The sequence below is a fragment of the Pollachius pollachius genome (genome assembly GCF_949987615.1).
Source record: "Pollachius pollachius genome assembly, chromosome: 3".
NCBI classification, from domain to species: Eukaryota; Metazoa; Chordata; class Actinopteri; order Gadiformes; family Gadidae; genus Pollachius; species Pollachius pollachius.
In genome coordinates this window covers 624,593-637,092 of record NC_136936.1, presented here as the reverse complement: position 1 = coordinate 637,092, position 12,500 = coordinate 624,593, and the positions used below count along the sequence as shown (strand labels likewise).

At 53.5% G+C, this 12,500-nt stretch overlaps 2 protein-coding genes across 2 annotated transcripts in view; both read right to left on the bottom strand.

Moving 5' to 3' along the window:
• fxyd6 (FXYD domain containing ion transport regulator 6) overlaps positions 1-6,317 on the bottom strand; it is a 12,759-nt gene extending 6,442 nt beyond the window's left edge. Inside the window, exon 1 of the mRNA XM_079733424.1 lies at positions 6,177-6,317. The gene's annotated coding sequence lies outside the window, so the exon portion shown is untranslated. The remainder of the gene's footprint in view (positions 1-6,176) is intronic.
• Positions 6,318-6,533: 216 nt separating this feature from the next.
• The window catches only part of tmprss13a (transmembrane serine protease 13a), an 11,954-nt gene continuing 5,987 nt past the window's right edge, over positions 6,534-12,500 (bottom strand). Inside the window, exons 9-13 of the mRNA XM_079733539.1 lie at positions 12,415-12,500; positions 11,962-12,060; positions 9,410-9,552; positions 8,946-9,101; positions 6,534-7,141 (exon numbers count right to left, since the gene is read on the bottom strand). The exon at positions 12,415-12,500 is cut by the window's right edge and continues 96 nt beyond it. Coding sequence (XP_079589665.1) covers positions 7,127-7,141; positions 8,946-9,101; positions 9,410-9,552; positions 11,962-12,060; positions 12,415-12,500 — 499 coding nt within the window. The 3' untranslated portion in view covers positions 6,534-7,126. The remainder of the gene's footprint in view (positions 7,142-8,945; positions 9,102-9,409; positions 9,553-11,961; positions 12,061-12,414) is intronic.

The following is a 12,500-nucleotide window of genomic DNA, read 5'->3' as shown; positions in this document are numbered from 1 at the left end:
TTGATATGTATAGATATTTTGTATTTAACGGTTTATACTTATTATATTATATATATATACCTGACCTTTTTACTTTTTATTTTATAACACTGTTTACTTTATTGTTCACCTGCTTTGGCAATGCAAATGTATATTTCTCATGCCAATAAAGCCTTTTTTGAATTGAATTATATTGAATTGAATTGAGAGAGAGAGAGACAGAGAAACAGAGAGACAGAGAGAGACAGAGAGAGACAAAGAGAGAGAGAGAGAGAGAGAGAGAGAGAGAGAGACAAAGAGAGAGAGAGAGAGAGAGAGAGAGAGAGAGAGAGAGAGAGAGAGAGAGAGAGAGAGAGAGAGAGAGAGAGAGAGAGAGAGAGAGAGAGAGAAGAGAGAGAGAGAGAGAGAGAGAGAGGGGCAGGGAGATAGACAGAGACATAGAGACCGACAGAAAGACAGCGAGACAGAGAGAGAGACACAATCTCCCCACACATATTAAAGGACCCGATAAGAAGGGACGGGTTCAGGTTAATAGACAGATCGGATAAGCAAGCCTGCCAATAGGAAGAACTCCACCAGTCGTGTCTATGTGTCCTTTCTCGTCTGGAACAAAGGGGAAACCTCTTCTGTTGTCTGACAATCTAAAGCAAACTGAATCCTGAGCTGGGGTTCACTGAGCCCCCCAGAGGGGCAGGAAGGTAAACCATCCTCATCACTGCTTCCCGGAACACCGCTGGGTCGGGCTCCGCCCACAGGGCCCTGTCCCCGCCCACATGGCCCCCGCCCACAGGGCCCTGTCTCCACCCACAGGCCCCTGTCCCCGCCCACAGGCCCATGTCCCCGCCCACATGGCACTGTCCCCGCCCACAGGGGACACAGGGACCTCTCCCGGGGGACCCCTGTCCCCGCCCACAGGGCCCTGTCCCCGCCCACAGGGGAGGGGGAGACCTCGGGGGAGGAGGGAGAGCTGGTTGAGTGCAGAGGACAGCGAAGGTCAAACCCCTAAATGGACGGTTTCAGCGTCAACGACCGGGGACCAGACCCCACAACGACCGGGGACCAGACCCCACAACGACCGGGGACCAGACCCCCCAACGACCCCACAACGACCGGGAACCAGACCCCACAACGACCGGGGACCAGACCCCCCAACGACCCCACAACGACCGGGGACCAGACCGCACAACGACCGGGGACCAGACCCCACAACGACCGGGGACCAGACCCCACAACAACCGGGGACCAGACCCCACAACAACCGGGGACCAGAGGAGGAGCAGAGACCAGAGGAGACCAGAGGAGGAGACCAGAGGAGGAGCAGAGACCAGAGGAGACCAGAGGAGGAGCAGAGACCAGAGGAGACCAGAGGAGGAGACCAGAGGAGGACTCTCATTGTGTCTCTGAGGGGGGAGCTGTGCGACGGGGTGTGTCTCCCGCTGCCTCCGGGGGGGGGGAGTCTCTGTTTCTCCTGCTCTCCAGAGAGAACTGCTTCTCATGCCAGATCTCACCATGGAGCACAAAGGCCTTTTCTTATTGGTTCCTGTTACGGGTGCTGCCTCCTTGTTCCTGGTGGGAGGAGACTGGGCGTTACCTTGCAGTGACTAATTGAAAAGGCCGGCCCTCCCAAGTATATAACCCTGCCTACTTCTAAGTTGGCTCTCTCTTTTTCTCTTACACCCTCAACATGGCAGGCGCTGGCTGGTCGCACTTTATCTTTTGTTAAACCAGAACCCTTTTGTTCAAATCCGTATGTATTATTGTTGATCTTGGATCTTTTGTTTTATGGGGGGAGCGGTTGCTTTCTTTTCTGTTTTTGTGGCAACCCTCTCATTCTGTCCAATATATGGAAAAGAAATAAACCAAAACGTTTTCTTTCCAGAAAATCCGTTTCTTTGAGTTATTATTTTAGTTGTTCACACGATTTTAATGTGAGCTCGTAACATAAATGGGGGCTCGTCCGGGATTTGAACATGTTTTGCGTGTTTATCCCAAGGATTGCGCATCTAAATTGTCTTTTTTGGGGGGAAACGTTTTTTACTGCGTCCGCGCATTTGTTTACCCTTTTGACGCGTTATGGGGATTGCGTTTTTCTCGCTTTTTGTGAATTTTTTACCGGTTTTGTCTGCTGCTTCTTTGGCTGTTTTTTCGCCATGTTCGATTTAGACGAGTTTATTAAATTTCCCACTCCCGACGCCTTCTCTGCCGCGACGCGCGATGATCTGGTGAGAGTTGCCGGTCATTATAAAATAGAGGTACGGGGTAGTCCATCTAAAGCAGAGCTGTTAGATTGTCTTACGGAAGCTTTGGGCCGTCTCGGTATATTTACATTCGGAGTCAAGGTGCCACCCGTAACACCCCCGGCTGCTCCTGATCCTGCAATCACACCTATGATCACCAAAGCGGCACTCGAGCTCCGTCGATTGGAGTTACGAGAAAAGGAGATTGAATGGGAGCGAGAAACGACGCGTCTCGAAGCAGACAGACAGACGGTTCAAGAGCGTGAGAAGAGAGACCATGGGCTTAGACTGCGAGATATGGAACTCGCCCAAGCCATTCGTTTAAAAGAATTGGATTTAAAAGCTCGTGAATCTGGCATTTCAAGCCATCATTTTGATGTCACTCGTAATATAAGACTTGTCCCACCATTTAATGAGAAGGATGTGGACAAGTTCTTTGCTCATTTTGAGAGAGTCGCTACGGTTTTGAAATGGCCACGGGATGTGTGGTCCATGACGTTGCAGTGCGTTTTTGTGGGAAAAGCGCAGCAGGCTTACTCCTCCCTGTCGTTGGAGGATGCTGCTGATTACAAGAAAGTAAAACAATCAGTCTTACGCGTTTATTCACTTGTTCCTGAAGCGTACAGACAGAAGTTTCGCAATTACCAGAAGCCTGAGTCATGCGGTTGAGTTCATGCGGGAGAAAGAGTTGTTGTTTGATCGTTGGCTTAGCTCACAGAATATAACAACATTTGAGGACCTTCGTGATACAATAATTCTAGAGGACTTTAAAAACTGTCTCCCGAAAACTGTTGCCACGTTCGTCAGTGAGCACAAAGATTTGACGGCGTCTAGCGCGGCGGTGCTGGCTGACGATTACGTGCTGGCGCATAGGGACGCGAGCTCTGGTCATGTGAACTTTCAGCAGAACCGAAACCGCAGCTATAGTTTAAGAGGTTCTCCTCCTGCTGTAGCAGTAAGCACTCCAACTTCGGAGCATAAAGGAGTGACTAACCCTAAAGATTATGTCCCGGTCTGTGGATATTGTAAAAAGCGTGGCCATTTAACTCCCGACTGTTTTTTACTAAAACGTAAAAACAAGTCTAACTCCACGGCTTCATCCAGGACTGAATCTGGTTTGGGTTTATGTGTTTCGACACTTCCTTTGACGTCTCGGAAAGACGAGAGTATTTGTCAGGCTTTTGCACCATTTATTATGGACGGTTTTGTCACTTTGCTCGAAGAGCCTAATTCACGCATTCCTATTAAAATACTTCGCGACACGGCTGCGTCGCAGAGTTTCATTTTGGAGAATGTCCTGCCTTTCAGTGAAAAGTCCCACATTGGTGCGAGTGGCTTAGTCCAGGGTTTTGATATGGGATTTGTGAATGTGCCACTACATGAGATTTCACTCTCTTCTGACTTGGTCACGGGCACTGTAAAAGTGGGCGTACGTCCCTCTCTCCCTATTGCAAATGTATCGTTTTTGCTTGGGAATGATTTGGCAGGTGGGAAGGTATTTCCTAACCCTGTGGTAACCCATAATCCTGTTGTGACTTCGGCTTCTAAAAGTGAATGTCCTGACGATGTGGCTGTGAAATACCCTGAGGTTTTTCACGCCACTGTTGTTACGCGCGCCATGGCGAAAATAGCCAAAGAGACCCCTGTTCGTGAACGCAGTGATGAGTTTTCTGATCTCTGATACTTTTATTGCTCATCCCATGTCGTCTGCTAGTGGTAAAACGTCTGTGAAGTCGGCCCCGCTATCTGCGGTTCCTTGCGTTTCTAAATTGTCTCCCAGTCGCGAACAACTTATGTGCGGACAAAAAAACGATCCCTCTCTCTACACTATTGGCGGAGGCTGTCTCTGAGAAAGACATTGAGTCTGTGCCTCATGGTTATTTTATTCGTGAGGGGATCTTGTTGCGAAAATGGAGGCCGCTTGTGGCTTCTGCTGCGGATGAGTGGCGTGTGCTGAATCAGATTGTCATTCCGATGCCGTATCGAAATGAAATCTTACGCCTTGATCATGATCACCATTTCGCAGGTCATTTAGGTATCAATAAAACATCCGATCGCATTTTGCGCTATTTCTTTTGGCCCGGTCTCAAGAGTGACGTTGCGAGACACTGCAAAACATGTCACGTATGCTAAGTTACGGGAAAGCCGATACCCGTCACGTCGGAACCGTTTGAACAGGTCATCCTAGACTGTGTGGGTCCGTTGCCGCGGACTAAGTCCGGAAAGGAGTATCTGCTCACAATTATGTGCGAGCTGACACGTTTCCCAGAGGCTATACCACTCCGAAGAATCACCGCAGCTGCCGTTAATAAGGTTCTAGTGGGGTTTTTTTCTCCCTTTGGCCTCCCGAAAATAGTGCAAACAGATCAGGGCACTAATTTTATGTCCAACGTGTTTAAACAGGCTATGGAACAGCTAGGCATCAAACACATAACGTCCAGCTGTTATCATCCCCAGACACAAGGCGCACTCGAGCGTGTATGTATGGCGCATATGAGAGCGAATGTGGGCTCGTAACAGTTCCCTACACCAGGCGGTTGTGGTGTCATATACACCCTGAACAACTAAATAGAGCAACTATATCTTTGACCAACACAATCACCTCCAGTCAATACAACTCTTCCTCCAAAGACACACTTTGATCTTTTTTTAGGCCTAAAGGTACTTAAGGATCACTGTCCCCACTGACAGAGATTCTGAGCCCTTGACTATAGGGATCAAGTCTTTGAGCATCAAGTATTTAAATATAAACTGGTGTGATCTATCAGGCCTATGTCCCACCATAGAGCATCCCTTCTGTCTGCATTGGTTTGAACACTGATTATATTATTACGTAGGATATTAAAACACAAAAATCTAATATCACCTTCCAGTAATGGAGGATGAAATCGAGCATGAAGGGCAAAATTATGACATAAAAAAACAAAGTCCAGGGACCAAGAAATAGAGTGAATAGGTTAAGGTGAGACGAAACCTTTGATGTCATATCTTCACCAGCGTGGCAACGGATCAATTTGCGTCTTCCCATACTGTCCACTTATGTGCATGACAACCGTCTCCAGCGGTGCGGGGCAGACAGCTCTATCGAATCTATCGATGCACAGCCTATAGGCTACCGACTCACCGGGATGATCAACTATTGCAATATGATCAACGTCGTAGCCTCTATGTCAAGCAGAGATTATCGAATTAATGTTAATTCAATCATATTAGGTCTACCATATCCACAGAAGCAATGTTAATTCGATCAAGTATAGAAGAGATGGGCGTGGTGGACGGAGGGATGTTTGTGTCCATGGATGAGCTGTCATAGCGCTGTGACTGACTGCTGATCTGGGGTCTGAGCGATTCGATCGATCTGATCGACCCGTTTGAGTCTTCGATCAGCGCGTCGTTTGTTCGAACGCGTCGTGCGTTTAGAATTCCTCCTCATCCAACATCAACACGAAGCCCTTTGTCTGCCCTCCTCTCTGAGAGCAACCTGTAGCTCTCCATCACCTGCTGGAGTCTCCTCGCTCCTCAGACGCTGATGGAGAAGACATCGTGTCTATACAGGCTGTAACCTAAAGCGATCAGAGGAAGTCGCTGGTCGTCTACAGGGTCTCGGATCATCTCTATTCTAAAGCCGTGTCGTGCGTGTGTTGGCGGTCGGCTGCCAGCGACACACCCTGATGCCACATGAACTCACGCCTTCAGGACAGCGCTATATAACCTAACATTGTGTTCAAATAGCGAATATAGTAAACCCACGAACTGAGAAAGGTATCATTGAACTTCAGTATTCCAAGGTATTTAGTTGGTAGAAGATTAACAGCAGCCTTACCTATAAGACAAACCCATCTTTCAAAAAACTATTCTGTCTTCCCGCTGATCGACAAAAGTAAATATGAACGGATGAATTAACGAATTATGGTCTACGATGGAATACTATGGTCAGGATTAAGATTCAGTTGAACTTACCTCTTTTACAAATCGATTGACCGTTAAATATGAATTCGTTATCCGCCGACAGGCAATCAATCGATCAATCAGAAGCTTGTATCTCAACGTTGTTGTTTCAAATACTACGATCGATCAATCCAACGGACAGTTCGGGGAAATAGACAACACGTGTTGTTGATAAGAATGTGATGCGATGATTGGGGTGGGCGCTATTTATTCTCTTCTAAACAATCTCTCTCTCTCGCTCTCTCTCTCTCTCTCTCTCTCTCTCTCACTCGCGCGCTCGCTCTCTCGCGCGCTCTCTCTATCTCGCTCCCTCTCGTTAAAGCCTACCTAACCTTTAGCTGAGCCTGCTACTGTATATTCAGGCATACATTTAAGATGGATATCAAGGGATGTTTTTATTGAGAAATACTCGCACATAGTCGGATACAAATGATTATCTTAGAAAATGGCCACAGGGTATAAATAACAGGAAGGTGATTGCAAGGTGTGGAAGATCATTCCTGACAGTGTTCGTAACTCAACAGAAGTTAACAGTACGTTTAGGGCGATAATTATGACAGATAAATGTTTGACCCCCCCTCCTGTGTTTGATAAAGTACTTGAAATAATATTATAATCTGTTTGATCGAGCGAGTGTGAGGCACCAATCATCAGAGAACCTCCTCCTTCATATTAGTCTCATCAAAAATAAATCATCATGTGCAGTAAGTTGACAAAACATTAACCGTTACCGTGGTGATAGAAAACGGCAGAAACAGTGGGATGTGATAGTCTGGCATAAAGTGCATGTGCCCACGTGCCCCCAAATCCCCCCCCCCCCCCCCCCCCCCAATCCAGCCCTCTGGTCGTCTGGCATCGCGTCATTCCTTCATCAGTACATCTCTGGTCCGTTTCCATGGAGACGACTTCATAGTTCAGGGTGGGGGGGGCGGTGTTGAACAGTGGAGGTGGTGCTGGAGGTCTCAGGGCCTCTGGAGCTAGGGGAGGCAGAGGAGGGGGTGAGATAGGGGTGAGGAGGAGAGTCAGGAGGAGGGGGAGGAGGGGGAGGTGGTAGGGGTAAGGAGGAGGGTGAGGAGGGGAGTGAGGAGGGGGGAGATAGGGGTGAGGAGGGGGGTGAGGGGGGGGAGATAGGGGTGAGGAGAAGGGTGAGGAGGAGGGTGAGGAGGGGGGGAGATAGGGGTGAGGAGGAGGGTAAGGAGGAGGGTGAGGAGGGGAGTGAGGAGGGGGGAGATAGGGGTGAGGAGGGGGGAGATGGGGTGAGGGGGGGTGAGGAGGGGGGTGAGGAGGGGGGGAGATAGGGGTGAGGAGGGGGGAGATAGGGGGGAGATAGGGGTGAGGGGGGGAGATAGGGGTGAGGAGAAGGGTGAGGAGGAGGGTGAGGAGGGGGGGAGATAGGGGTGAGGAGGAGGGTGAGGAGGGGGGTGAGGAGGGGGGGAGATAGGGGTGAGGAGGAGGGTGAGGAGGGGGGGAGATAGGGGTAAGGAGGAGGGTGAGGAGGGGAGTGAGGAGGGGGGAGATAGGGGTGAGGAGGAGGGTGAGGAGGGGGGTGAGGAGGGGGGTGAGGAGGAGGGTGAGGAGGAGGGTGAGGAGGGGGGAGATAGGGGTGAGGAGGAGGGTGAGGAGGGGGGTGAGGAGGGGGGAGATAGGGGTGAGGAGGAGGGTGAGGAGGGGGGTGAGGAGGAGGGTGAGGAGGAGGGTGAGGAGGGGGGAGATAGGGGTGAGGAGGGGGGTGAGGAGGGGGTTGAGGAGGAGGGTGAGGAGGGGGGAGATAGGGGTGAGGAGGAGGGTGAGGAGGGGGGTGAGGAGGAGGGTGAGGAGGGGGGAGATAGGGGTGAGGAGGAGGGTGAGGAGGGGAGTGAGGAGGGGGGAGATAGGGGTGAGGAGGGGGGTGAGGAGGAGGGTGAGGAGGAGGGTGTGGAGGGGGGAGATAGGGGTGAGGAGGGGGGTGAGGAGGAGGGTGAGGAGGGGGGAGATAGGGGTGAGGAGGGGGGTGAGGAGGAGGGTGAGGAGGAGGGTGAGGAGGAGGGTGAGGAGGGGGGAGATAGGGGTGAGGAGGGGGGTGAGGAGGAGGGTGAGGAGGAGGGTGAGGAGGGGGGAGATAGGGGTGAGGGGGGGTGAGGAGGAGGGTGAGGAGGGGGGTGAGGAGGAGGGTGAGGAGGGGGGAGATAGGGGTGAGGAGGAGGGTGAGGAGGGGGGTGAGGAGGAGGGTGAGGAGGGGGGAGATAGGGGTGAGGAGGAGGGTGAGGAGGGGGGTGAGGAGGGGGGAGATAGGGGTGAGAAGGAGGGTGAGGAGGGGAGTGAGGAGGGGGGAGATAGGGGTGAGGAGGAGGGTGAGGAGGGGGGTGAGGAGGAGGAGGTCGTCCCTGGTTCCACTCTGTACTGGCTGAACTCGTTAGACGAGTCTTCTTCTAGCGCTTTGTTTCTCCTCTTTGCTGAAGGTTGTGTTGTTTAGCTCACTGGGCGGTCAAATGACGAGGTGCTACTGATCGTAAAGAAATCTGGGCGTGTCTAGGGGCCCGTGGGGGGGGTACCTCGTCTTATGGGCGTGTCTAGGGGCCCGTGGGGGGGGGGGGTACCTCGTCTTATGGGCGTGTCTAGGGGCCCGTGGGGGGGGTACCTCGTCTTATGGGCGTGTCTAGGGGCCCGTGGGGGGGGTACCTCGTCTTATGGGCGTGTCTAGGGGCCCGTGGGGGGGGTACCTCGTCTTATGGGCGTGTCTAGGGGCCCGTGGGGGGGGTACCTCGTCTTATGGGCGTGTCTAGGGGCCCGTGGGGGGGGTACCTGCATCTGGCTCAGCACCCAGGGCAGCATGCGGGTGACCCTGGTGTAGACGCCGGGCCGCTGCCTCCTCCCACAGCCGGCCCCCCAGCTGGTGACGCCCACCAGGTACCAGCGCTGGTCAGGGGTCCGGCAGACCAGGGGGCCCCCGCTATCCCCCTGTTAGGGAGAAGCAGGGGTCAGGGGTCAACACAGCGCTACTACACAGGGGTCAGGGGTCAGAGGAACTCCACCGTAGACTGAAGGGAAACTTGTCGTTAGAGGAACTTGATGGTGGCTAGGTAATCCTGTCTCCCTACAAATAACATTTACATTTCTATTTAAATAAACAAATGGTCCTATACCCCTCCCTCTCTATAGCCTCCACAAGCCCCTCTCCCCCTCCACCCCCCCTCTCCCTACAGCCCCCTCCAGGCCTTGCCCCCCCCTCAGGTTCTCCCCCGGGGCGGAGGGCCGCGGGGTCTCACCTGGCAGGAGTCGCGGCCCCCGTCCAGGTCCCCGGCGCAGATCATGTTCCTGGACACGCGGCCGCCGTACACACTGCTGCTGTTACAGAGCCGCGCGCTGATCAGGTCCACCGACACCTCCATCAGGTCCTGGGACGCCCGCCCTGCGGAGAGAGAGGGGCTGGAGTGAGGTCCTGGTAGAGGAGTGAGGTCCTGGTAGAGGAAGGAGTGAGGTCCTGGTAGAGGGGGAGTGAGGTCCTGGTAGAGGGGGAGTGAGGTCCTGGTAGAGGGGGAGTGAGGTCCTGGTAGAGGGGGAGTGAGGTCCTGGTAGAGGAGTGAGGTCCTGGTAGAGGGGGAGTGAGGTCCTGGTAGAGGAGTGAGGTCCTGGTAGAGGGGGAGTGAGGTCCTGGTAGAGGAGTGAGGTCCTGGTAGAGGAAGGAGTGAGGTCCTGGTAGAGGAGGGGTGAGGTCCTGGTAGAGGGGGAGTGAGGTCCTGGTAGAGGAGTGAGGTCCTGGTAGAGGAGGGGTGAGGTCCTGGTAGAGGAGGGGTGAGGTCCTGGTAGAGGAAGGAGTGAGGTCCTGGTAGAGGGGGAGTGAGGTCCTGGTAGAGGGGGAGTGAGGTCCTGGTAGAGGAGTGAGGTCCTGGTAGAGGAAGGAGTGAGGTCCTGGTAGAGGAGGGGTGAGGTCCTGGTAGAGGAGTGAGGTCCTGGTAGAGGAAGGAGTGAGGTCCTGGTAGAGGAGGGGTGAGGTCCTGGTAGAGGAGTGAGGTCCTGGTAGAGGAGTGAGGTCCTGGTAGAGGAGGGGTGAGGTCCTGGTAGAGGAGGGGTGAGGTCCTGGTAGAGGAGTGAGGTCCTGGTAGAGGAAGGAGTGAGGTCCTGGTAGAGGGGGAGTGAGGTCCTGGTAGAGGAGTGAGGTCCTGTTAGAGGACTGAGGTCCTGGTAGAGGAGTGAGGTCCTGGTAGAGGAGGAGTGAGGTCCTGGTAGAGGAGTGAGGTCCTGTTAGAGGAGTGAGGTCCTGGTAGAGGAGTGAGGTCCTGGTAGAGGAGGAGTGAGGTCCTGTTAGAGGAGTGAGGTCCTGGTAGAGGAGGAGTGAGGTCCTGGTAGAGGAGTGAGGTCCTGGTAGAGGGGGAGTGAGGTCCTGGTAGAGGAGTGAGGTCCTGGTAGAGGAGGAGTGAGGTCCTGGTAGAGGAGTGAGGTCCTGGTAGAGGAAGGAGTGAGGTCCTGGTAGAGGAGGGGTGAGGTCCTGGTAGAGGGGGAGTGAGGTCCTGGTAGAGGAGTGAGGTCCTGGTAGAGGAGGGGTGAGGTCCTGGTAGAGGAGGGGTGAGGTCCTGGTAGAGGAAGGAGTGAGGTCCTGGTAGAGGGGGAGTGAGGTCCTGGTAGAGGGGGAGTGAGGTCCTGGTAGAGGAGGAGTGAGGTCCTGGTAGAGGAAGGAGTGAGGTCCTGGTAGAGGAGGGGTGAGGTCCTGGTAGAGGAGTGAGGTCCTGGTAGAGGAAGGAGTGAGGTCCTGGTAGAGGAGGGGTGAGGTCCTGGTAGAGGAGTGAGGTCCTGGTAGAGGAGTGAGGTCCTGGTAGAGGAGGGGTGAGGTCCTGGTAGAGGAGGGGTGAGGTCCTGGTAGAGGAGTGAGGTCCTGGTAGAGGAAGGAGTGAGGTCCTGGTAGAGGGGGAGTGAGGTCCTGGTAGAGGAGTGAGGTCCTGTTAGAGGACTGAGGTCCTGGTAGAGGAGTGAGGTCCTGGTAGAGGAGGAGTGAGGTCCTGGTAGAGGAGTGAGGTCCTGTTAGAGGAGTGAGGTCCTGGTAGAGGAGTGAGGTCCTGGTAGAGGAGGAGTGAGGTCCTGTTAGAGGAGTGAGGTCCTGGTAGAGGAGGAGTGAGGTCCTGGTAGAGGAGTGAGGTCCTGGTAGAGGGGGAGTGAGGTCCTGGTAGAGGAGTGAGGTCCTGGTAGAGGAGGAGTGAGGTCCTGGTAGAGGAGTGAGGTCCTGGTAGAGGGGGTTGGAGTGAGGTCCTGGTAGAGGAGGAGTGAGGTCCTGGTAGAGGGGGTTGGAGTGAGGTCCTGGTAGAGGAGTGAGGTCCTGGTAGAGGGGGTTGGAGTGAGGTCCTGGTAGAGGAGTGAGGTCCTGGTAGAGGGGGAGTGAGGTCCTGGTAGAGGAGTGAGGTCCTGGTAGAGGGGGTTGGAGTGAGGTCCTGGTAGAGGAGGAGTGAGGTCCTGGTAGAGGGGGAGTGAGGTCCTGGTAGAGGGGGAGTGAGGTCCTGGTAGAGGGGTGAGGTCCTGGTAGAGGGGGTTGGAGTGAGGTCCTGGTAGAGGGGGAGTGAGGTCCTGGTAGAGGGGTCCATGCAGCAGCCAATAGGGATGAATCTTCAGAGGTCATGCTGTAGAGCTCAGTCATGTGCGTGTTGGAAACTTTGCTGAGATAATTGTGTTTAATCATTTAGTTGTATTCAAAACATTGAAGGAACAACATGCTAGTTCAAGTTGATTCATTTTTTCTAGAAATGGATTTCAAATGCTGAGGGGAAAACCATTTGACGGCCTTTAGCTAACACATATCCATCCATAAACATGTCATAGTGAGGGTCCCTACCAGCCCCTTCCTCAGTGGTGCCGAAGCCAGTCGTCCAGCACTGCAGTCCATCCTCAAACCGCTGGTCGAACCCGGGCAGGCAGGCCGGGGTGACATTATCTGTCCAACAGAAGCACAGCCGTTTAGAACAGGGTCCTACATACAAAAGGGATCATCTACATGTAGGGCGCTGAGCAGATGCTTTCATCCAGAGTGACTTACAATCAGTCCATTTCTCAGAAGAAAGAGAAACAACAATATATGGCTGGTAGAGACAGTAAGGGGGCACTAACCATCACTAGGTTAACCCGTTCCCTGTATACAACACAGACAGCTTGGATAAGACGCTAAACAATGCTAAGTACTATTTTTAAATTGCCCGGACGTGCAACAATCAATAAGTGCATAAGAGGGGCGTGGGGGGTAAAGGGGGAGGCGGGCAGAGTCCAGGCAGAGGGGGAAGGGGCTCCTCACCAGCGCTGAAGTCCACCTGCTGGCTGAGCCGCAGCAGGGCGATGTCCTGGTCGTTGGTCCGGCTGTTGTAGTTCTCGTTGAGGAGG